Below are 24,112 nucleotides of genomic sequence, written 5' to 3'. Positions count from 1 at the left end.
ACAAAAGGTCCATATAACTCTTCAAATTGAGTTAAAGGATATAAAATAGTAACGGACAAATATACCCTTTAAGAACACATATAAAATATTTTATAAAATTAAGTTAAATAATTTTTTTTAATAATTTTTTTTACAAAAATACTAAATTAAATAAAAGTGGTTTTCAAAAATATTAAATTAAATAATTTTTTTCAAAAATATTAAATTAAATAAAACTATTTTTAAAAAATATTAAATTAAATAATTTTTTAAATATTAAATTAAATAAATTTATTTTAAAAAATATTAAATTAAATAAAAGTATTTTTAAAAAATATTAAATTACATAAAAGTATTTTTTAAAAATATTAAATTAAATCAAAAATATTTTTAAAAAATATTTAATTAAATAAAAGTATTTTTCAAATATATTAATTTTTTTCTCAAAATCAACAAAGGACATTTTTGGAAATACTGAAGGATAATATCCTTCAACTTAATTTTCATACTTTCATTGAATCTTGAGCTCAATTTGAAGAGTCACACGGACTTTTTGTTAATTTGGGGGTCCATCTATCCCTAAAACATAATTCTCCCTTTTCAAACCCATGTTATAACTGAAATAATAAATGACACCATATTAATTATAATAAATATTAATTAAATATTATTTATGAGTTCTATAAAAAAGGACTTCTTATCCCATAACATGTACCTCAAAACAAAAAAAATTCTCCATTTTTCTCATTATTTCGTTCTATTTAACTATCTTCTTTAATTTTATTATATAAATTATCAAAGTAATATATATTTTATCTTTTGAATTGGATTGCATTTATTCTCGTATTCAAAATTTATTTTTTTTAAACTTCTGGCCGTGAAAACACATCTCTTTGTCTTAAAACGACGTCGATTTATTTCTATATTTTATTGGAAAATTTTACAAAAAAGTTTGACCATTCCCTGCTCTTACTGTAGATTTCACGCGATTGATCAAAATGGCGGGCCTCCGTTTGGTCGCTGAGAAGATGTGGGAAAAGTGAAGTGAATCTTTAACTCCACGGGTTTCATTATTTAGGTGGTCCACTCAGCTAAGAGTTTGAGCGCAATACAACTATTGGGATTTTTTGGGGTGAGTTTGTTGCATTTTCTGAATCCATTGTAACATCAGACCCAAGATTTTATTTTCCTTCAGTTTTCCCAGCAACCAAACAGTGCTTAAAAGTTTGAGAAAAAAATCAGTTTTTATGAAAGAATCAAAGGTGAGGAATGGGAAAAAAATAGCCAGTCTTGCTTGTGAAAATGAAATTTTGATTTGCATTTTAGCTCTTCACATCAAGAAAAATACATCCAAAATAGTAGTCAGTAGTATGAAATTATAGATAAATAAAGGAGAAACACAATTTGATTGAAAAACTTTGGGCTTTTCAATTATCAATCATATAATAAATAAAGGAGAAATGCTTAAGCTCTGGTTTTGTCTCTTCCTTATGTTTTCATCAGTTGTTTTTAAGTGGTGAAATGGACGTTCAGAGGATGACTCTTTTTCTTCCCAAACCCCAAATAGCACTTTGTCCAAAGGAGAAGTGTCCTACTTTCAGATCCCCTTTCAAGGTAAAAATTGTCTGAACTTCTCCAAGTATGGTTTCAGTTAATCTACTATAGAATTCTTGCTATTCATACAGAAAGGGAACTGTGTTATGCTGTTGTTCTTTTGTTTTTCTAGATGTTGATGATCTCCTCTATTTATTGAATTCTTTCTTTTATTCGTTGTTTGTGACTGAATGTTAATCCGTGATTGGTCTTAGTTTGATGAATTGTTTGTGAAAATCTACCACTGTGGAAAAGAGAAAGAAATTGCAAGAAATACTGAATTGTGGAGGAATTTGAGTGATTGAACTGGTGTCATAGAGTAATTGATTATGATGAAATAAACACTTCTTTGAGAAGTCTTGGATACTGGGTTGTTGTTTCCATAAACTTTTAAAGTGGGCTTATTTCATTTGTATCCTAAATTGTATATATTCCGTCTTTCCTGGCTCGAACTTAAGTCCTAGGATCCTATGGTTGTTTGGGGCTTGTGGGGATGTTTTGTATAAGGTTAGATATATCTCTGTTCTCTTTTTTGTTTCATATATTGTATTTTTTTACTTCAATATCAGTAATCATTCCTCAATGTAGAGAGGATGTAGAAAAAGAAAATGAAAAAGATATGGCACTGTCCTTTGTGCAATCATGAAGATGATTTGGAAAGTAAGCCAAAATTTTGGTGCTTTGCTATAGTCAGGTTGAGATGTATTTCAGTGGGTTCAGCTGAATTATGGGAGTGAACCTGTGGTTCCAATTGTTCTATCTGTTTGCATTTTGACTACAGATTGAAATTAACCCCATTAGTTGTAAACCGTGGCCCTACTTTTTTCATAATTTTTCCACAATTATTTGACTCCTTCTTGGGTTATTAGACTCTCAGGGGATAAAACTTGTCATGACCAACTGGACCACTATATGGTCTTTGTTGTTGTAATTTTTATATAGGCTATAGCTTATTTTTCGGTGAATTGTTAGCTCTTTAAGAAGGAAGGATGTTTGCTTATTATTACTTGAGCTTCCATGTGATTTTTAGTTTTTCCTTGATTTTGTGACTTGTTTGAGATCCAAGAGAAGCAATCCATGAAAGTGAATCAAAAGGTAAAAAAAAATTAAAATTCGAGAGAAAAGAATAGAACAAATGTTATGAATTGATCGATTCAAAAGTTATATGAAAGTGGCTTTGCATATTTGGCATTTTCCGCAACTTCATTGGCATGACTGTGGCTTTGACCTCCTTTAAGTTGCTGCTAGGCAACCTGTGACCTTTTACTCACACTAAAAGGATCCAGTCGGGAGTTGACTACTAGTAACAGCTGACTGAAAGCCTCAGGAAAAGTTGATGTTGAGGACATAACACAGTGGTTACTTAAAAAGGATAAAAAAACGCGTATACTGATTTTAAGGATGGGATTATGGTGCTTGAGGTTGAGTTATTATTTATCCTTCTGAAATACAAGATGAAGGGAAGTTGAACTGATTTTGGACATATAATTATCAGCACATTATTCGAATGGCTCTATCTTCAATAGATGAGACTTCAGAATCTGGTGCCTTTACCAGAACTCCTTCAGCTTTCCGTAGTGTCATATCACGGGATCCAAATGCCCCTTTCCCAGCAGAGTCTGGAAGGTATCATCTTTATATATCATATGCATGTCCCTGGGCATGCAGGTGCCTTTCATACTTGAAGATCAAAGGACTTGACAACGTCATTGCTTTCACGGTAAATTACATCCTAAAGTTCTTATAGTTAGATTCATATTGTCATAACTGAATTACATGAAACTGTGTATTCATCTCTTACTCAGGCAGTCAAATCCAAATGGGAAAGAACAAAGGACGGTGATGAGCATATGGGATGGGCTTTTCCTGCTTCAGAAACTGAAGAACCAGGAGCTGAGCCCGACCCCTTGTATGGAGCAAGAAGTATACGGCAACTTTATGAACTGGCCAGCGCAAACTACACTGGAAAATATTCTGTTCCAGTACGTATCGCTCACATTTATAGTTCTTTTTCCTTTTCATTAGTTCTTGATTATGTTTGAATCTTGCAAATTATTCATTGGATTTCTGTGTTTTTAACAGGTTCTATGGGATAAGAAACTCAAAACAATCGTAAATAACGAAAGTTCAGAGATAATCCGCATGCTTAATTCTGAATTCAATGATATGGCAGAGAATGCAGCTCTGGACCTTTATCCTCCTCACTTGCAGCCCAAGATTGATGAGATTAATGAATGGATATATGACAGGATAAACAATGGGGTTTATAAATGTGGTTTTGCTAAGAAGCAAGGGCCTTACAATGAGGTGAGCATTTCCATTCAAATGAAAAACCTCCATACTTTTAATAATTCTTGAAAAGGATTTCTATTCCTCAGTGATTTTTACTGTTTCTGCTTTGCAGGCTGTAGGAAAACTATATGAAGCTTTAGATAGATGTGAGGAGATACTGAGCAAGCAACGATACATATGTGGGAACTTGCTGTCCGAGGCTGATATAAGGTTGTTTGTCACTCTCATAAGATTTGATGAGGTAAGGCTAAAACCGATGCACTAGTTGTTGACCCCTTTGCTACATACAAGTATGAAAAAAGTTGCATCCTTTAGGAAGGTCTGTCAAAAATGGCTTCATTCATGATTCAACAGAACCATATACCGAATGAAATATTCCCGTTCTCCCTTTTTTTTAGATCATATTAAGAATCTGAGGTCCTATTTAGCAATGTTTTTGAAAATAGTTCTTGAAAATTGGTTTTTGAGGACCATTTTTTTATAAACTTGTTCTTTATTGTTTTCAGGAGTAAAGTTTTGTTTGGGAGCTCAATTTTGAAAAATGGTGTTATTCTCCTCATTTCAAAGTAGGGGCTTGTTTGGAATGGCCTCCTATTTTTAGTTTGAAGTCGAAACCAAAACTGAAGTCAATATTTTTCAAAGAATAATATTAGTATTGTAAAAGTTTTATACATAAGTCAAAATAGAGCAACTAGGAGAAGCAATATTTGCATGGGTAGATCTAAGGTTTGAAATATTGGGAAAGACGGATATATGGTATTTGGATTTTACAGATATACCAGAAATATTAATAGATATTTTAACACAAATATCTGTAAATATTTTGAGACAAATATCTTTGGATATTTTGACACAAATATCGGTGGATATTTTAACACAAATATATAAGTATAATTAATAAAAGTATAATGGAGAAAAATATCGATAAACAATAATATATCCGTTTTAATAATTTATTATTTATGTTATCAAATTAATTTTAATTTATAAAATATTAGAATTTCATTATTTTTTTTATATTTTAGTAATTTTTTGAATATTTTAAAATAAAAACATTTAAAATTAAATAAAATTAAAAGGATATATATACGAAATTTAAAAGTAAATTCATAATAATTTTTAAAAATAGGATTAATAAAATTAATAATGATACATTTAATATTAAAACTATAATTTAGTTAATTTAAATGCATTCAATAAAGATGATGTATATATAATTTTTTTTAATATTTAATTATCATATAAATAATATAAAAATGACTTATTGAGAAAATTATAATAATAGTTTTTTTATACTTTTATTAATAAAATAAATAAAATTTAAAATAAAACAATTAGAATTAATTAATTTATTCTTTTAATAATAAAGTTTAAGAAATTGATTATGAATATATATTAACAAACATAAACGTGGTCTAGTGGTAATTGAGCTCAACGCTTGCAGACGCGTCGTAGCTTGCAAGGGCAGGCGGGTTGACGGCGTTGACTTCCCGAAATATTGGGAAATTTTATCGGTGAACCGAAATTTTGTGGCGATGCAAAATATACCGAGGTGACAGCGTTGACTTCCCGAAAAAATTGGGAAATTTTGAGAAATATCGGTGAACCGAAATTTGGACGATGCAAAATATCCCGATATTTCAAACACTGGCGGATCCCGTGCATGCCCATATGCCCCCCTGAAATTTCTTTAAATATGCTTTTTAAATTTAAAAAGTGTTTTCAAAATCAGTTGCTAACCGTTGCTATACATCATGCAGGTTTATGCGGTTCACTTCAAATGCAACAAGAAACTGATACGGGAATATCAGAATCTGTTGAATTACAGCAAAGACATTTTCCAAATCCCAGGCATGAGCAGCACAGTGAACATGGATCACATCAAGCGCAACTACTATGGAAGCCATCCTTCCATCGATCCACTTGGCATCATCCCCATCGGCTCTCATCTAGACTACTCCTCTCCCCATGATAGAGCTAAGTTTTCTATTTAGAATCCACTCTTCTTCCTGCATAACTGAAGTTTTCTGCTTCTCTGGTTTCTGGTTTTAACATGCTTTGGTACGCATTATCTCGTCTTTTTACCCGACGCTGGTTGTTGTGGTGCAGTCAATATCCCGAGGTTTGGATCCCCATGGTTTATAAAAATAAAAATAAAAATAAAATTATGCATTATCTGGTTAATACCTAGGTTTGAGATCCCATTTGACAATATACCTACAAAGTGTATCTTATTTTTTGCTTTTAAAAATAAAAAATAATAATTTTAACATAAAATTTAAAAAGTTTTGTTAGTGGTTTTTAAAAATTATTTTAAAACAAATTTATACATTTTTGTAACAGTTTTAATTCTGAAAATTAATTTTTAAGACCAATTTTTGAAAATCCTTTTCTAATTTTTATAAAAAAAATTATTTAGGAATTTAAAATATTTTTAACTTATTTTCAATATTTTAAAAATATTTTTTATATATACTGATTTATTTTTAATCATTCTATGTTTTTTTTAAAAGAAAGCGGGTTTTGGTTGTCCTCTTTTATATGTTTTTTATTTCGAAGGATAAAAATCTGTTTTTAAAAACAGTTGTCAGTCAGCCACTCATTTTTAAGGAATTTTTTTGTTTTTTTGTTTTGTTTTGTTTTTTTTGGAAAAACAAAAAGTGGAAAGTATATGCAAACTTATTTTTAATTTTATTTATTTTTTCATTCCTTTCTTTTCAATCATCGATGATTTCAACCGCTATGACATGTACAATTGAGGTCTGCAAATTTTCCTAGAGATTTTGAAACCTTAATTCACAAATTTAGGCATCGATCGTAGATTCAGCGTTCTGCTAGACTCCTACTCACCAACCGCGATCCCTCACAAACAGCACTGATTCCATCAGTTTTGAAAAATAAAAATAAAATCGAATTGTATTGAAAGTTCAAACAAGAATATTACAAGCGAAGCAAGATCGATAATTCACATCGGAACAAAACTAGGGTTAGGGTTTTCGGAGTATCATTGATGAGAAGAGAGGCACACCGCGAGAGAGAGCTGCGCTTGCTGGCACTGCGACCGTTTCAAAGCGGTGCCGCCGCTGGAGCACAGGCTCCGGACTGCCTCCGACTCCGCGGGGCACGCCAGCGCCACCATGCACTCCGCCAGCGACCGGTTCAGGTGGCGACAGGCGGCGTCCCTGGCCGGCCCCGCTGCGATCCGGCGGTGGCACTCGCACAACGCCTGATGGAGCCGCTCGCAGCCGGTAAGTTGGACTCGGTGGGTCGGTGGCGTCATTGGTGGGTCCTGCGGAGGCATGGAGATGATCAAAACGCTTGATAATATAAAAAAATAATGTGATGGGACAAATCATATATCATGTAGATTCGTGGATTGAATGTCCGTGATACGGAGTAAAAAGTCTTTTTCCATTCTCTTTTTACTTCTTAAAAAATTATTATTTTTTCTTAATTTGTTATTTGAAAATTGAGTTTTAAAAGTATTTTTATAAAGCAAAATTACAATTTTGATATTTTTAATTTTTCATTGAAAACAAAAATGTGTTAATTTAAGGCTTTTTCTTGGGAGTTTCATGTTTTCACAATCGTATAAAATAAATTGAAAAAATTTATAATTTAATAGTCTAATTAATGGTGGGATTGTGATATGATGTCATAAATATATAATTAATATATTAATTACAAAATTTTAATAAATAAAAAAAATTAAATTTTTATAATACATTTTTTATTTTAAAATATAATTTTTATATAAAATACATAAAAATACGTATGCATGTATAAATATTATATATTTAAAAATATTTTTAAAATTAAGAAAATAATTTTTTTAAAAATTCCCTTTTAAATTTGTGAACTTTTTAAAAAAGTTTTAATCATTTATGATAAATTTTTTATTATATATATTATTTATAAAAAGGAAAAATGGAAAATATATGCATTTGGTAGGAATGGAAATGTGCGGGATTCATTCACCAAGTGGGAGGGTTGAAAAAATGAATAAAAAAATAATGTTAAAGGGATGATGCACATTGATCCAATAATTGCAATGCAGAAAATTGATTTCTGCACACCCTTGACTTTTGGGCCAAAATTCAAAACATTTGTGCATGCGTGAGCTTGAGAAAACTCCAAGTGTATCACATTAGCAACTACCTTTTATCACCTTCACAAATGGACTCACCCTATCCTCTAAGCCCACAAAAATTCTTCACAATAATCCATACTTAATAATTTTTCTATAACTAGTTGAATGGTTCATGATGAGTACCCCAAAAGACAAAGAGAGATTTTTATTTTATTTTATTTTTTATCCTACTAGTTGGAATAAAATGGTCCAAAATTTGTTTTTAGGTAATCAAATGAGATCTTAATTAGATTATGATTATGGGGATGTGTCTTGCTATTTAGTTTCGATTTTTAAAAATAGTTTTTGATAATAGTTATTAGAAATAAATTTTAATTATTTTTATAAACAAAATTTTAAAAATAAAAAATTGTGCTTCTATGTGAAAAAATTATAAATATTCTTTATATTTTGAATTATTTTTCAAAAAATATATAAAAATATTTCAAATTTATTTTTAAAAATATTTTCAAACAAAATATAGAATACCCAAAATAGAAATAACAATTGGTCAGTTGATATGGGTGTCATTGTTTAGTAGTCCAAGCTTACACACATAGAAACATATCCTCATTTAAATGATAATATAAAATAAAGGAGAGGAGGCAGTAGGATCATTATTTGATAATTGAAATATGAATGAAGGTGATGTGAGTGACAAGATGTGAGGATAATGTCAGGGATAGTATGTGACAATGAGAGAGAGAGAGAGCTCAGAGAGGGAGAATAATAGGCTTAAAAAATTAAAATTTTCTTCTATTGAGATAAACCCATTCAGGGAAAATAGTGAAAGTGGTAATGACACTATAAGGAGATTGTCTCAGCTCTTTTTTTTTTTTTTTTTTTTTTCTTTTTTTCCTCCTGCCCCACTTTGAATTCTTCTTTTCCATAGTGTCACCTACAAAACCCATCTTTAGATTAAACCCCTCCCTTTATGCCCCACTTCTAATTCTCCCACAACCCACCTTTAGATTAAAACCCCAGATGGAGAATCATAGAAATATGTGGAAGGGGTTTGAAAAATAATTAAAAAAATATATAAAAGGGGTTACTTTCTCCTATTGAGATAAACCCATTAAAGGAAAATAGTGAAAGTGGTAATGACACTTGAGGGAGTTTGTCCCCCACAGAGAAGTGTGATTAATCAATATGAGAGAAGAACCGTTTAAAAGATTAAAGGCTTTCAATCAAGGGTGAGAGAAAATTAGGAAAAACAACATCTAGAAGGAGTTAAAATATATATGAGGAAAAAGTGCAAAACAAGGAGAAAATAAATGAACCCCTTACACTTGACCCTTGTAGATAGGTGGGAATTGAATTATTTGGAGAAGAGTGTGCTACTTTTGGGGAGCAAATATGGATGGGGCCCTAATGGGCCTTATCCCCACCAGGCTAAATATCAATGGGATCCAAGAAAAAAATCAATTTTCCCATTGCTCCTCCATTTTAATTTTCTGTGCCCCACAGAAAAGTGTGATTAATCAAAATGAGAGAGAATTTCAGGAAGGGGGAAATGGGAAGGGAGAAAAGAAAAAGATAAAAACTGCAAAAAGGGAGAAAGGAAAAAAAGAGGGGGGGTGACCAAAAATTCATTATTGAACAGTTTCTTAGTTCTTCTTGTACAAATACAACAATAACTGAAGGATATTTTATGCGTTTCTCTCTCTGGTACATTTTTCCACACACCCTTCTAATTTCTATGCAGACAGGCAATATAAGTATTTGTTTATTTGTTTATTCATTTTTAGTTTTGATGAAGAGATTCTGTAATCTATAATACCATATGATCTGGCAGATGGGTTTGGTAGAAAATCTGTACTAGGGCATGAGAATCTTCAAGGGGCTTGGTTCTGAATCCTCCATCTACAGCTCCACCATTGCTGGTTGGTAAGTTTTCATATGAATTGGCTTTCAAGATCCTGTTTTCTTCTCCTGTTTTATCTGGGTTTTGCCCAATCTGTGAACTGGATACTTTCTGCTTCCTGGGTTTGATTTCTTTCTTCTCTCACTACTTTGGGTGGTTTGCTCATTTTTTTCAATTACCCATTTCAAGGTTGTTTCTTCAATCTGATTTTAGAGGCACTTTTCAACTTTTTATTTCAAGTGGGTTTGCTCCCTTCTCTCTCTAGCTGTTCAGCTGCATAGTTTGTCCTCTTTGCCTGAGTGCATGCAACCTGCAAAGGTGATAATTTTCCTTTCTGGGTTTGCATTAAATTTCCATTTTCACTGGTAAACTTTATTTCTTTAGCTACCCCATCACTTATTTTTGTACCCCTCTGAGCTTGGATCAGATGTTGAGCTGCTAATTTTGTGCTCCTTTAAAGAGTTCCAGTGCTTGTTTCAACCGCCCATGATTTACATTCTGTTTAACCTTTTATTATTTTCTCTCTGAAGAGGGGGCCACATGGGTTTCTTGTTGACCTTTGTTTCTTTCTTATTCTCAAGCACTGTACTTGTGTCTTTCCACTTGTTGGCTGTTGATTTCTGCCCTTATTTTCTCAATCTTCATGAATTATCAGGATATGTAGCTGGTATGGTTCTCATATAGTAGTTTATTTCTTTCCTTTTTCTGTTGCTAGAAGTGTTTTCTTAGTCTTATAGGTAGAACTGTGCCTCTGTGGATATGTTGCTTTTTTTTTTCAATCGATTGTTGAGGTTTATTTTATCTTGATCATGTTGGAACAAATTGTTAGGATCATAAAATTATTCATACTTATGGCGAAATTTCTCAGTGATGAACGCACATATTTCCCTCTAATCTTTTCGGAATTGTGTAGTTGCTATTAGAGATTATCATTTCTTATATCTTATGATTGATTATAGAAAAAGGGTGGAGGTATTGAATTTATATTTGGGGCTGTTAGGCTGTATTTCAATTTAAGAAACATTTCATCTCCCCACTGCAATCAGGAGTGCTGAAAATGGACAGGACCAGATTGGATTTGAGATTTCATCACTCTGGATCTATACAATCAGAGGAATCAGCTCTGGATTTGGAAAGAAATTACTGCAATCATCCTAATCTGCCGTCGCCGAGCCCACCACCACTTCAAGCTTTTGCATCCGGTGGCCAGCTCTCTGAAAGCAATGCTGCATACTTCTCATGGCCTACTTCAAGTAGATTAAATGATGCGGCTGAAGATAGAGCAAACTATTTTGGGAACCTTCAGAAGGGGGTATTGCCAGAAACTCTTGGGCGGTTGCCAACTGGACAGCAAGCTACGACCTTGCTTGAGCTGATGACAATTAGGGCATTTCATAGCAAAATATTGCGTCGTTTTAGTCTTGGCACGGCAATTGGGTTTAGGATTCGACAAGGTGTGTTGACAGAAATACCAGCCATTCTGGTTTTTGTTGCACGAAAAGTTCATCGGCAATGGCTCAATCACATCCAATGTCTACCAGCAGCCCTGGAGGTGAGGAAAGGACACTGGTGCTTGTCTTTACTTTGGGTTTAATATGGTCCTCATCTGCAGACTTCTATACTTTCCCCTTTGTGTGCCTGTCAAGAAAACATAGGAAACGAAAAGAAGATCTTTTTATTAAATCAAATGTTATACATGTTGGATTCTTGGGGTAGAAATAGAAAGAAGAGAAAAAAAGAAAGAAAGAAAGAAAGAAATCTGCTAACCCAAATTTTACATAGCATAATTTATTTTCCTTCCTTCAATCTCCAACATTGGTTTATTTATTGCTTCTCTATTTAGTTGGAGGAAGAGTGGTTATGGGCATGAAGTGACTTTAATACAACAGTGATTTTAATGTAAATTTATATAGATTGCTAGCATCTTTTAAATTGTCTACTTGAGTCCTAGGCCTAAGTCTGAAATTTTGGGATACTGTTCAAGATTTTGCCAAACTACTGCAACTTGGTATGGTTCATATCTTGACAGGGAAACTAAACTTGGATATTGTTCAAGTTTTCTTGGAAGTTGAAATGCCTTTAAATCTATTGAGCAGGGACCAGGAGGCGTATGGTGTGATGTGGATGTTGTGGAATTCTCTTACTATGGTGCACCTGCACCAACACCCAAAGAACAATTGTATACTGAACTTGTCGATGGCTTGCGAGGAAGTGATCTGTGCATTGGTTCTGGTTCCCAGGTATCTTGTTTCTCTATTGCCAACTTGACTTGTTAAATGATGGGGAAAGTGCTGATTTATATGTAACAAATACATCATGTATCTTGGATGCAAGTAATGGATAGAGTATCGATGAGGACTATTAATGCATGGGTAAGACTTCGGGATGTAACTTATTTGTTCAAATGTTACTGGAACTAATTGATAAAACAAATCCTGGGGTTGTACATGTAAGTAGGCCCCCTTTCTTGATAATGGATTTCTTAGTTTTTAGTTGTTGGAAGATTAAATAAATGGAGACTAGTTGGTTTATTGGAACTTGGCTGTGTTTTTTCTCAGATTATGATGTATGAAGAATTCTTTATTGATGAAGCTTGAGTACTTTTGTTACCCATTCTGATAGGCAAAGCTCCTCTGCAGCATACTACTTCTATGGAAAATAACCCTAAATTAGCATGGCACGCTTGAACCCGAGTCTTCTGACAGGAGTCACTTGGGTGACAAAAAGTTGTCTTTCTTCTTATGATTAAAGTAAGAGTACTACTATGTAAACCTCTACTTGGATAGTTTTCATCAAAAGGCAAAGAACGTTACTGTATTCTTCCTCTGAAAGGTTAAAGGAAAACATGCATTATATGGAGTAGAAGAAAGAACAAGTGATGGGAAGTTGTTAATTGGTTATATAATCATAAACCTATTAACAATGGAAATCTTAATTTGCCCTTCCAATTGAATCTCATGGGTTTGTTGGGTTTTATAACTGCAATTGTCATTGTGGCTTCAGGGTTTCATATTAATGTCTCCATTCTTGAAGATGCCTTTGTGACTTCAAATGGGATGGAACTGAATGAAAATTTTCATTGTGTGTGATATCCGAATGCGACTCCTCTTCCCTTACTTGAAATATGCATATGATTAGGTGGCTTTTAAATTTTCATCTGCACGACAAATGTAGCTCCTTCAACTAGTCAATATCTTATTTATTAGTCTGGCAGTCATTTACAACTATGTAGTCTTTAAACATCACAAAAACTTATCCCCTGTGAGTCTGCATCAATAGCTTGATTCCAAATCCAAAAATCAATAGACATAGTACTCCTCTTTTATTCACTGTTGTAAAATTGAGTCCATTCTTAAAAGATTAAGATTTGTTTGACATTCAAACTTGCATGGGATGCAAGGTAAAATCCATTTCAAATACATGAATGCAAAAGCAAGTAAAATGCAAAATAGAATACCAGGGAACCTGAATTATGTAATTTAATTTGATTTGATTTTTTTATTTTTCATTTTAATAGCAGGATTTTTTTTTTTTCCTTTTAAAAAAGGATTGTTTTTATGGCTTAAGATAAAATTTTTGACCTCTATATTAGTTTTCCTCCCTTTTCCCCTCTTATGCTGTTATCACTTATGAAAAGACTAGAAACAAAAATGAGAAGGATTTAGTGCAGCATCGCAAATCCATGCTGAGAAGAATCATCACTGCATGGATGATGGAACTGACAATTTAGAGTTGGGTGAAAAATTCCTACTTAAATCAATGAGAAGAATCTTCTCATCTAGCAACTACTTGTTTCCTTTTCGACTTTATACCTGTTATTGTAATGGATTTGGGATAAAGCTTTAGTCTATAGTTGAAAGGCAGATGAGGAATACATATTTTTGGGTTAGCCTACAAGATTGTTGCTGAGGTCGCAATTGAATAGCCAACTATCTACCATGATTGACCCAGTTTCCTCCAATGAATTACAGCAGTGATTCATACCCATATTTGTATGCTTTTAGAGCCGTTTGGAGGAACCTCAACTAGCTGATTTTTTACTTTGGGTTTCTTCCCTGCACCTGATACCCATGCTGGAGTCCAATTTAACCTGGGTTTACATTTCTATCCATAGTAAGTTTGCATACTTGGTATGAAGCTAGAATGCATTCTTGAACTTAGTCGTCTATGGAATGTTCTGTACTTGGTTTTGTGACTCTTTCTTTAGTTCCATTCTGTTGCATAATACGGGTAATGCATGGATTTCTTGTATCAGTTTTGATTCTGAATCAATTGTATGGTTCAATTTTGCCTTTATATCCTGTCTTCTGATATATATTGCTTTTGGCTGTGAAATGATCATCTTGCACTTGGTTTAATATGTGCAAGGTTTTCAACCATGTCAAGATTCATTACTTTTCTAATCTCCCGACTTGCATGAAATTGTGTCAGCTGAGTAATGCATAGAGGTGACTTTAGAATTTGGAAAAGAAAAATATAATTTATCCCTATCAACTTTTCTCCAGTAAATAAATGAAAAATCATTTCCTTGTCAGGATAGTACGTTCTGCTACATTTGGATATCTTTCCAATAATTTTTGTTTTTAATTCCAATTGATTTTTGTCTCTTTGGAGGGAATAAGTTTGATACTTTTTCCTGATTTTGTAATGCCTTTTACACCTGAACCTTGTCAACAGGAATCTGTTTACACATTCCATTGCTTGTATCTTCATCATTGCTTTTTTCAAATTGCCCAATTGCTTCTTGTCCATGCAGGTTGCAAGCCAAGAAACATACGGAACCTTGGGTGCTATTGTAAAAAGCCGAACAGGAAACCAACAGGTTGGTTTCCTCACAAATCGGCATGTGGCAGTTGATTTGGACTATCCAAGCCAGAAAATGTTTCATCCTCTGCCACCCAGCCTTGGACCTGGGGTGTATCTGGGTGCAGTGGAGAGGGCAACATCGTTCATCACAGATGATCTTTGGTACGGCATCTTTGCCGGAACAAACCCAGGTAATGTAGTTCCAAATTATAAGTATTGTTTTGTATCTACTCTGTCAACACTTCTCATTGTGAGCAAGCGAGTTCTGAGTGCATGAATCATTCATCTAGCACCCTTATTTTGTTAAGTCAATAAAGGTACACTAACCATTTGTGGAACTGATCATTGATTGGAGAAATTTTTTGAAGATACAAAATTAAAGCCCAGCAACCAAAAAAAGGACAAAAAAGAATACACTTCTGATTGTGAGCAAGCATGTTGTCAATGTATGAGTCACTCTTCTAGTGCCCTAATTCTACTAAGTCAATAAAGGTTTCACTAACACTTTTTGGTGGAAATGATTGTTAATTGAAGAAATTACTTGAAGGAGACGGATTTGAAGCCCCCCACCCCCCACCCCCCAAAAAAAAAGGGATCAGGGGTGGGACAAACATCTAGTGGGCTCCATTTAGGGATCTCTTTGGTCAACATATGAATGACGTGTTTTAAGCTAGGGAGTAACCCAGTTAGGGTAGGTTGATTCAGCATTTAAACTGACCTGATCTGCACCTTAAGAGCATTTGCCCCAATTGGCAGCCTTGTCAGGATCAAAATCAAGACAATCAATCCAAACCCTGCACAACTTAACCAGTTAACTCCATATTTGTTTTCTCATAACATAGATTTGGTTTCTATTTGGTATATCAGGACTTTAGCTTTGTGACTTTCAAATCAACAGTGTCTACTTTTTCAATAATTTTAGCAAAGTTTCAATGCTAACCTAACCAAACATCAAGTTGGTTTACACTGTATCTCAACCTAGAACCAACCGTGGAAAAAGGACAAGAAAAGAAAAAAACACCTGAAACCAAACTGGGTGGGGTTTTTCTGGCCTTGGTTCGGACCAATTTATTTGCATTCAAACCACTTTCCACTCTATCAGTCCCACTTTGTCATTTTCTAGGGAAGACATGGTTAATCCACAAGAACCATTGGGGCAAAATATATTGGCTTATCTCATCTTAGGAGACTAGGCTAGACTCGTTAATTTTTGTGGCTCCAATTCAGCTCCCAGGTAGAGCATTTATTGCAGTGGAAAGGAATGAAGCATTTCCTCTATTCTGGCATCCTAACTTTGAAAGATCCTCTTCAATCTGATAGTTTGGACCATCGAGCTTTCTTGCTTGGCTTAACTTATTAAGCTTGCTTGACAGATATCTTGGTTTATTTTTGTTGCCTAATAGTAAGGTTGGATTTGTCTCTTGCGCATTCAAATAATAGATTGAAGTATGGTGATCTTTAATTTCATATATGTGCTAGTTAGTTTCTTGTTGTATCCTAACCCGCACCCATGCCCATCACGATTTGGTGCCTCTGCAGAGACATTTGTGCGTGCGGATGGAGCCTTTATTCCGTTTGCTGACGATTTTAATGTCTCCAACGTAACAACAACAGTTAAAGGTGTAGGTGAGATCGGTGACGTCAACATCATAGACTTGCAATCTCCAATCAACAGTCTAATTGGGAGGCAAGTGGTGAAAGTTGGAAGAAGCTCTGGATTGACTACTGGGACCATAATGGCCTATGCCCTAGAGTACAATGATGAGAAAGGGATTTGTTTCTTTACCGATTTTCTAGTTGTTGGTGAGAACCAACAGACATTTGACCTTGAAGGGGATAGCGGAAGCTTGATTCTCTTGACGGGTCAGAATGGGGAGAAGCCACGGCCTGTTGGGATTATTTGGGGAGGAACAGCTAACAGGGGCAGATTGAAACTAAAAGTTGGTCAACCCCCGGAGAATTGGACTAGTGGAGTAGATCTTGGACGTCTTCTTGACCTCCTCGAACTTGATCTTATCACAACCAGCGAAGGGCTTCAAGGTTTGTAGTTTTGAATCGCCAAATCATCTTTAGCATTTATTTTTGGTAGCCTGTTTATGTTTGATTACCTTTAAATGGAGAGGCAAGTTTATTACCCAGTCAAAAGCAACTGTCTCATAGAATATGCATCAACTCCTCTCACTGAAATAGCATGATTGTATGAACTGTGATATTGAACCTCACAAAACTGTAAAATTTAGAGATGGAAGTGACTCCTTCTGTTTGTGTATTTGGTAAATCCCTTGCAAAATCTTTCTTTCTTTGTCTATAATTCTACCTTCTGGGTGGTTTTTTGAACTTGATTTCTTTCAAGTTTGCTTGGTATTTACAATTAAAAACAGTATATGATAGTCAAGTGCCAAAAGTTAGCAATTTTTTTTTCCTTCCATAAATACAGTGGTTATAGACTGGTCATAACAGTTGAGGCAAAGATTGATCTGCAGAAGGGTTTTCTGACTATACAGATGATGTTTTTCTCATGGTTCATTGTCAATATAGCTGCAGTGCATGAGCAAATAAATGCTTCAGCGGCAGGGATTGATTCTACGGTAGGAGAGTCATCTCCACCAGAACCATTACTGCTGAAAAACAAAACCGAGGAGAACTTTGAGCCACTTGGTATAAACCTCCAGCAGGTCCCCATTGAAGGTGAGTCCCAGCAGGCAGTGCTCCCATCCTTCATACACACTGAGTTCCACATAGAAGTAGGGGTTGAAGCTGCTCCCAATGTAGAAGAACACCAGTTCATCCCCAGCTGCCCTGGGAAATCCCCAGTACACCAGAACAACAAACAGGAAAACCCAGAACTGAAAAACCTCTGGGCACTAAGGAATACCTCTGAAGAAGAGATGTCGGTTTCCCTGCAGCTGGGCAAACCCGAACCAAAGAGAAGAAAGCAGGCTGACTGAACCCCAAATGAAGCAGAAAGGGAGCTACTCATTCTGCCCAGGGAATCCGGTCTCACGACGAAGTTCTTCTGATTCTGCATCCTAGTTACAAATCATGGTGGCCTTCAAAGCCTGAAATGTGAGTATGCCATGGGAAATATGAGGTTGGTGCTCCAACTAGATCAGTTGAGTATTATTCATTTTTGAATGTTTTGGTTAAGATCACAACTATAGATTTACATATGTGGGGTCATACAATATCTAATAGAAAATATTTAGACTGTAATTGTATTTTTTTTTTTTTCTTCTTTGATTTGTATCATTTTGGTTAAGTTATAATGTTACCATAAGCACTCCTAAAGAGTGAGTGCCAACAGCTATTTGAAGAAGTTAGAAAATCTAAAAATTTAATTTTCTCCTGCTCTTCGTTCTGAATCCTTTTTGTGAGCTTCTTTTTCTTCATAATAATCATCAAGAACTGTTTCAACTGAATCAAATCAGCCTTTGTCCAGGGATGACATTAAAGTCCATTATCATTGGAAAGTTGGTGGTAGAAAGAAATTCTTTTGATATTCTCCTAAATTTGTAAAAAAAATAATTATTTTTATTATAATAATTTATTTTAATTATTTCAAATTAATTAATTATGATAATTATATTTATTTATTATAAAAATTAATTAATATATTATTATCATTTTTAATTTAAAAGAAAAATGTTTTTCCTTCTAGATCATGTGACATATGTCGTTATTTTAAAGCATTAAGTTAAAAAAAATGTTAAAGTCATAATGGGTTTTACTATGAAAAATACTAAAAAATCAAATATAATTAAAATTTATCATAAATTAATACATTTTCAAATTATTTCATCTTTATATAGAAGAGTTTAAATAAGTTATTATATATTTTAAAATTATTTAATCTTTTTTATAAAAAAGCTAAAATAAATTAAATGAAGTTAATGTAATATATAAAAATAATTTATTGATTTTAAATTTATTTATTTTATTTATTTTTATTTTTTTCTTTTTTCTTTTTCCCAAATTTTTTTCTCAAATTTTTTAAAAAGCAAACATAACCTTAAAAATTAAAAATATTAGACATCTTGTCAACGTTATGAAAGAGTGATTTTTTTGGCACTTTGGTTTAAATATTAGTATTAAATTGGGTAAAACCAACTCTAAATTATTAGCCATGAAGTGAAAATTTTCAAATGTCTATAAAACATTATAGCTATCAATTTTGACCTTTTTTTTAGAGGACTTAAAAATGCTAAAATTTTAAATAAATTTACTTATTTTTTTCTAAAGGCATTGCAAAATTCAATTAAAACTTTAAACTTGAAATCAATTATTTTCTTAATTAAACTAATTCAACACTGTTTATAGTTAGAAAAAAAAAAAAAAAACACTTTTGAGAAACTTTCAAAGCAGGGAGTACAAGTGAGAATAGGAGAAGTGGGGCAGAAAGTTATGTACAAAGGAGGATGAGGATTCAAAGAATGATTTTTTATTTTTATTCTTATTTCTAATCCTAAAATATATCAATTTTGGACAAAAATACCCTTATTTTTTATTGTAAAAATAATTTTTCATTTTAAAATACACATGTAAATAACTAATATGTAGAGGGATATTTATGTAAAAAAATGAGTTACTTTTTAAGACGAAAAAAATGAGGAATAGATATGGTTTTTTTTATTCTTTTAATTAATTATTTCCTATTCCCATTTCCCATGCCCATTTCCGCATGCCAAACGCACCCTAATCATTATAAACCATTTCATTTTTATCTTGTAATTCTTTCAATCCCTCATGGTGTTAAAAGTAAATAGCATGACAGCATGAGAGAGCATCATTTTGCCGACTGGGTCTACTGTATAGTTGGGCCCGGGCCCGGTCCCGGGCAGATGAAGCCCAACATGACCCAAACTTGGCCCATCTAATTTGATTAAGTTTGTCCTCATTGGGTTTAGACCTATGGAACCCATCAAGGTTGTCTTGGCTTTTAGATCATTTCTATGTAATAAAATTGATTTCGCACACTATTGATTTTAAGCCCATCAAATCCAAAGTCACAATTTGTATTTACACATAAATTAACACTAAGGCCCTGTTTGGACTCATCCCAAAAAGATACATATATAAGAGATCAATGAACACCACAAATGAGAAAGAAAAAAGTGAGGATATGATCATATGGTTATGCATGTGGTCATAGACAACTAATAATAATAATAATAATGATAAGACTAATAATTCATACATGATCAGATTGAGCCAAATGGTTGAGCTGTTCCTTGGACAAACTCATAAGAAATATATATATATATATATATGATGATGATGATGATGATGATGATGATGTGATGATGATGATGATGATGGCACACAATACAGTTGAACCGTTCCATCCTGCATAGCCTGCTACTAATGAATGACAGGTTCAATAAATCTCATAGAATTCAGAGTTTCTTTGTGATATCCTAAGATTTCTAAGCAGTTGAAGGAATAATTGAGACCTTTAACTACTACAGGTGTATATTATCATGTGAGTTAGGTGTAGAGTCGTTTCGTTAATCGACATCTGAGATGATATATATAGTCAGTGATTAGCAATAATAGAGGAGGGTTGATGCTATAAGTTGAATTTTTGGACGGATAGATGGATTGGTGGATAGCTTTGCTAGACAAAGTGGTCAACAAAACAATTAAGTTAACATTCAACAAGCCAAATGATTGTGTCCAAGTCTGTTGATTATTGTCCCCCCCTAAGATTAGTGTATCATTTCTTGTTAATTGTCCCCCCACCACATGCTTTAGTTTCCACCATGTCCCAGAAAATATCTACGTATTTCAACCAGGAATAATTAAGAATCATACCTGTGAATTTTTGCCTCAATCCTCTCCTCCCAATGGTCTTCAGTTTTTCATTTTTTCCATACATATATATAGCTGAATCCCACCATTGAAATAACTCATGTTCTCTATTCAATCCACTTGTTCATATGGCTTATAACCTATAGACATGGATGTTTTCTGACTCAGTTAAATTGCAGTTGCCTTCTGCTTTTTGACTCCAATGGGGGATGCTACCTGCATGTCATGTAGAAATCAATGGCAGCTACTTGTTACTTAAACATGTTGGGGAAATTAATTAAACCGAAAAGCAACAGACCTTTGTTGGATGATGCTGAAGTAAAGTATAGATGACTGGCCTTGATCAGTTCTTGATGATCATAGCTCACTTGGCTCGAGAACCTGGTTAATGATACGATTAATTTCCAGCTAGCGATAATGATATTGATGTCCAGTAAATTACGAGCGCCCGAAGAGAGATTGAACTGTTGGTAGATTAATTTGTATGCACTCTATACTTATTCATCCATAATCCTTGTAGACTTTATATGTTCCTTTTGGTTCTTGGAAAGAATGAAAGGAAGGAAAGTAGTTGGGAAGAGAAGTGAAGAAAGCAAATTTCTTATCATTTTTCCTTTCCTTTTCTCCCATTTTCCTGAGATTCAAATCAATAGAGCCTAAGTTTCCCAGTTCCCACAAGATCCCAACTCACAGCATTTGACTAATTCCTTTATAAACTCCTATATATATTGTTAAAAGCCTTTTAAGACTCCTATATCATGACTTTACCTTTTTATTGAAATTTTGGAATGCCCTTATTATGAACACGGGCTAATTAATGAAAAAATTGAAGTAAACAGTCTCCTTCATTGCTATATAGACACTACAATGGAGTAATTAATTTGATATCAAACTTAGAATACATATAGAAGATTAACCAAAAGTCTAAACAAATGACTTCCTAAAATGATGTGTTTTGGTACAAGATTTAGCGATAATGATCCAATTATATCTGGGTTTACATGTTTAAACTTGACTCAAATTTAACCAGGATTTGTATGATATACAATGATGGAGCAGTTGAAAGTAGTCACAGTACACTTTAAATCGGTAGGTCATGAGCATCAAATGGAGCCCTAGAGCAGTATATGACAAGGACAAAGATACACCAAGATCATATTCTTTTGTCTCCTATCCTGTTTGTCTCTCAAAAAGCTGTGTCCTAATAGACGCAACGGACAACGAGGTTACCAGCTAGAAATTTAGGGACCATAAATTAAGTGATGAATCATATATAGAAAACAAAGTACTTAATCTTATAATTTATGTGCCATTGTAAAAACTAATTGAATATTATACTGCTAATCCGCTGTCTAACAACGCGTCTTTCTTGTGTTTTGAAAATTTGTTTTACATGTTGATTCTAGATGTTACTTTCAAGGTGAAGACAAACTCACACATGAGATCAGAGATGAAGAAAATGAATTGGAAAAGTGGGGAAGGTGTAAGATAAATACATTGCCTTGACATTTTGTATGATTAATAGGTAGGGTTTGGTGTTGGGTAAGTAGGAAATTCATCAAGCTTTGACTTGGAAAGGGAGATGCGTGCTTGGGAGGGATACTTTCTGAGTATATGTATGTATGTATATGAGTATTTATGTATGTATGAGGCATGGAAACAGTGACTTGAATGAGAAAATTAAGTGCATATGATCAGAGATCAGTTTGAGACTTAAAACCAAAGAATCTAATGCGTCAAGCGTAAGTAGATGAAGAATTAATTACCTGGATATGAGGTAGTCGTGGGAGGGAAATCCCCTCAAGAGCTGGATTGAAGGAGTTGGATCGATCTTCGTTTGTCGGTGAGTGAGTGATTGAAGCTGCAAGATGACCTGATCATGGAACCCTATCTCTATGGAGTTAGGTTTTGGAATTAGGCTATGAATTATACCCCCTCAGCTAAATCAAAACCCCATTAGAATTAAAATAGAAAACAGACCTCACCATGATATATACCACCCATACAAACATCCATCCTAAGGATTAGATCCCAGTAAAAAGTGAAAACCCTCGGCCTAATTATCGATCACTACATGGGAAACAGGCGGCCTGGTCTATAAGAATGGATCGGTGGACAAATCCAGACATGGGGTTAGAGAAGAAAGAGATGGTGTTTGTTTCACCAGATCATGCTGGCAGCTTCAACCTCTCAAACCAACATAGGACGCATATGGGATGAACCAAAATGGCGAATAGGGTTTGTGCGGCAGTGAAGGGAAGTAGTAGTACTTCAGCCTTGGCTCTCAAAGAAGATTGATGGACAAAGGGAGAGAGATGGTGGCTGCAAACAACGCGAGCCATGCATGTTTTTGGAGGGAAGATGTAGCTAGATAGCCCTCGTGACTACCTCCCCACCTATATAAATGCACCAGCTCGCTCCTCTTCTTTGGTACAGTGTCATACATGGAGTTTTTAATGGAGGGTTTTGGTGCTTTCTTACAGCTATTGACATTGACCCATTGCCCCCTTTCTCTGCCTCTCTCTCTCTCCCAAGTTTTCTACAAGGGACCACTGGTCCTCTTTGACATGGTAAAAAGAAACCAATCCCTAATCCAACTTGTAGTGATAATCCATGATTTTGTCTACAATTAATTTTCGTAAAATTAAATGATGATACATATATATATATATATAACTGAATTTGGAACTGAGATTCGGTCCAGTTCAGATCAAGGACTTTGTTCTTTCCCTTTTGTTTCTCTGGAAAAGCATAAAATCATGATTCACCTAAGTCATGTTCAATTCAATTCATTGGTTAATTAAAGTCGTTAGGGTTAGGATAATGTATTTTAGGGCGGTTTGGTGGGGCATTGTATTAATAGGGTTAATTAGGAGTTGCTTGATAACATGGGCAATGTCCTCAACCTAGAGGACTAGAAGGTCCTCCAAGCACTTGAGGACAAGTTACATACAGTAATGGCTTTCATTTCATGTTGTTTGGCAGTGATCTAGTGTTAATTTTTTATGGAGATTTAGGTTAGGGTAGTACTCTCACAGAAAAAGCAATTACTAGAAGAGGCCATGGTAGTCTCTCCATAGAAAATGGAGACACCCCCACATTGAGTACTAGCCTCCATTGCAGGACTACTAGTCCAACATGCAACAAATATTACTGTTTCATTATTTTTATGAATGGTATGTATTGGCCAGGTTGGTGGAATCAGTTGAGGGCATATCCTTTTGTCTTTAGCTTTGGGTGGTTCTTCTGTCTTTGGTGTCTTATGGTTGACAAACAATGACATGTAGACAAGCCCTAATGGAAGAGAAGGACCACCACACCTTTCTTTACACTCTGATTAATGGGTAGTGTCACATGGTTATGCTTTGTAAGTTAGCTAAGAGAGTTGAAACTTCATTTGATTAAGGTTGGTATACTAGTGGTGGTTGTGAATAAAGCTGTCCAGATTAGGGTTTCTTTTTCCTCATTAATTATTTCAGGGTTTTTTCTTTTTCATTCTTTTTTTTTTTCCCTCCCTTACATGTTTGGTCCCACTTGTTTTATTATTTGATTATTATACTCAATAGATAGGGTTTGCAGATGCCTTTTGTTTGTCCCACTGTTTTAAGTATTTGTTCAAGGGCTACTGTCAATGGTTCAGG

General features: G+C 34.0%; 4 protein-coding genes across 12 annotated transcripts; 2 read left to right on the top strand and 2 right to left on the bottom strand.

The window, feature by feature from the left end:
- Nucleotides 1–959: 959 nt before the first annotated feature.
- On the top strand, nt 960–6,036 carry LOC117911326 (glutathionyl-hydroquinone reductase YqjG-like). The gene is made up of 7 exons (XM_034825653.1): nt 960–1,111; nt 1,483–1,593; nt 3,068–3,292; nt 3,378–3,554; nt 3,655–3,879; nt 3,977–4,105; nt 5,625–6,036. The coding sequence occupies exons 2-7, from the start codon at nt 1,501–1,503 to the stop codon at nt 5,856–5,858; spliced, it is 1,083 nt and encodes a 360-aa protein (XP_034681544.1). The 5' UTR covers nt 960–1,111; nt 1,483–1,500; the 3' UTR covers nt 5,859–6,036.
- A 716-nt stretch (nt 6,037–6,752) lies between these two features.
- LOC117923543 lies at nt 6,753–7,190 on the bottom strand. The gene has a single exon (XM_034841887.1). The coding sequence runs from the start codon at nt 7,163–7,165 to the stop codon at nt 6,869–6,871; it is 297 nt and encodes a 98-aa protein (XP_034697778.1). The 5' UTR covers nt 7,166–7,190; the 3' UTR covers nt 6,753–6,868.
- A 2,250-nt stretch (nt 7,191–9,440) lies between these two features.
- On the top strand, nt 9,441–18,012 carry LOC117909387 (protein NARROW LEAF 1-like). Of its 5 annotated transcripts, XM_034823658.1 has the most exons (8): nt 9,441–9,661; nt 9,789–9,880; nt 10,047–10,175; nt 10,904–11,409; nt 11,954–12,097; nt 14,614–14,854; nt 16,203–16,703; nt 17,202–18,012. In XM_034823658.1, exons 4-8 carry the CDS (start codon nt 10,915–10,917, stop codon nt 17,609–17,611), a joined length of 1,791 nt encoding a protein of 596 aa, XP_034679549.1. In that variant the 5' UTR covers nt 9,441–9,661; nt 9,789–9,880; nt 10,047–10,175; nt 10,904–10,914; the 3' UTR covers nt 17,612–18,012. The 5 variants fall into 5 exon arrangements, with proteins under 5 accessions (XP_034679549.1, XP_034679471.1, XP_034679625.1 ...); XM_034823580.1 differs by lacking the exon at nt 10,047–10,175 and having other exon boundaries at nt 9,442–9,661; XM_034823734.1 differs by lacking the exons at nt 9,441–9,661; nt 9,789–9,880 and having other exon boundaries at nt 9,896–10,175.
- Nucleotides 17,637–22,955, bottom strand: LOC117909719. Of its 5 annotated transcripts, none has more exons than XR_004650468.1 (4): nt 22,238–22,945; nt 20,770–20,852; nt 20,475–20,687; nt 17,637–17,722 (listed from the first exon to the last, which is right to left on the bottom strand). XR_004650468.1 is itself a non-coding variant. In XM_034823809.1 (4 exons), exons 1-4 carry the CDS (start codon nt 22,485–22,487, stop codon nt 20,605–20,607), a joined length of 318 nt encoding a protein of 105 aa, XP_034679700.1. In that variant the 5' UTR covers nt 22,488–22,955; the 3' UTR covers nt 20,518–20,604. The 5 variants fall into 5 exon arrangements, 1 of the variants encoding a protein (XP_034679700.1); XR_004650473.1 differs by lacking the exon at nt 17,637–17,722 and adding an exon at nt 19,824–20,018 and having other exon boundaries at nt 22,238–22,952; XR_004650477.1 differs by lacking the exon at nt 17,637–17,722 and adding an exon at nt 19,824–20,015 and having other exon boundaries at nt 22,238–22,952.
- Nucleotides 22,956–24,112: the final 1,157 nt, after the last annotated feature.

Source organism: Vitis riparia, chromosome 1 (genome assembly GCF_004353265.1).
Source record: "Vitis riparia cultivar Riparia Gloire de Montpellier isolate 1030 chromosome 1, EGFV_Vit.rip_1.0, whole genome shotgun sequence".
NCBI classification, from domain to species: domain Eukaryota; kingdom Viridiplantae; phylum Streptophyta; class Magnoliopsida; order Vitales; family Vitaceae; genus Vitis; species Vitis riparia.
This window is presented reverse-complemented; position numbering and strand designations above follow the sequence as displayed.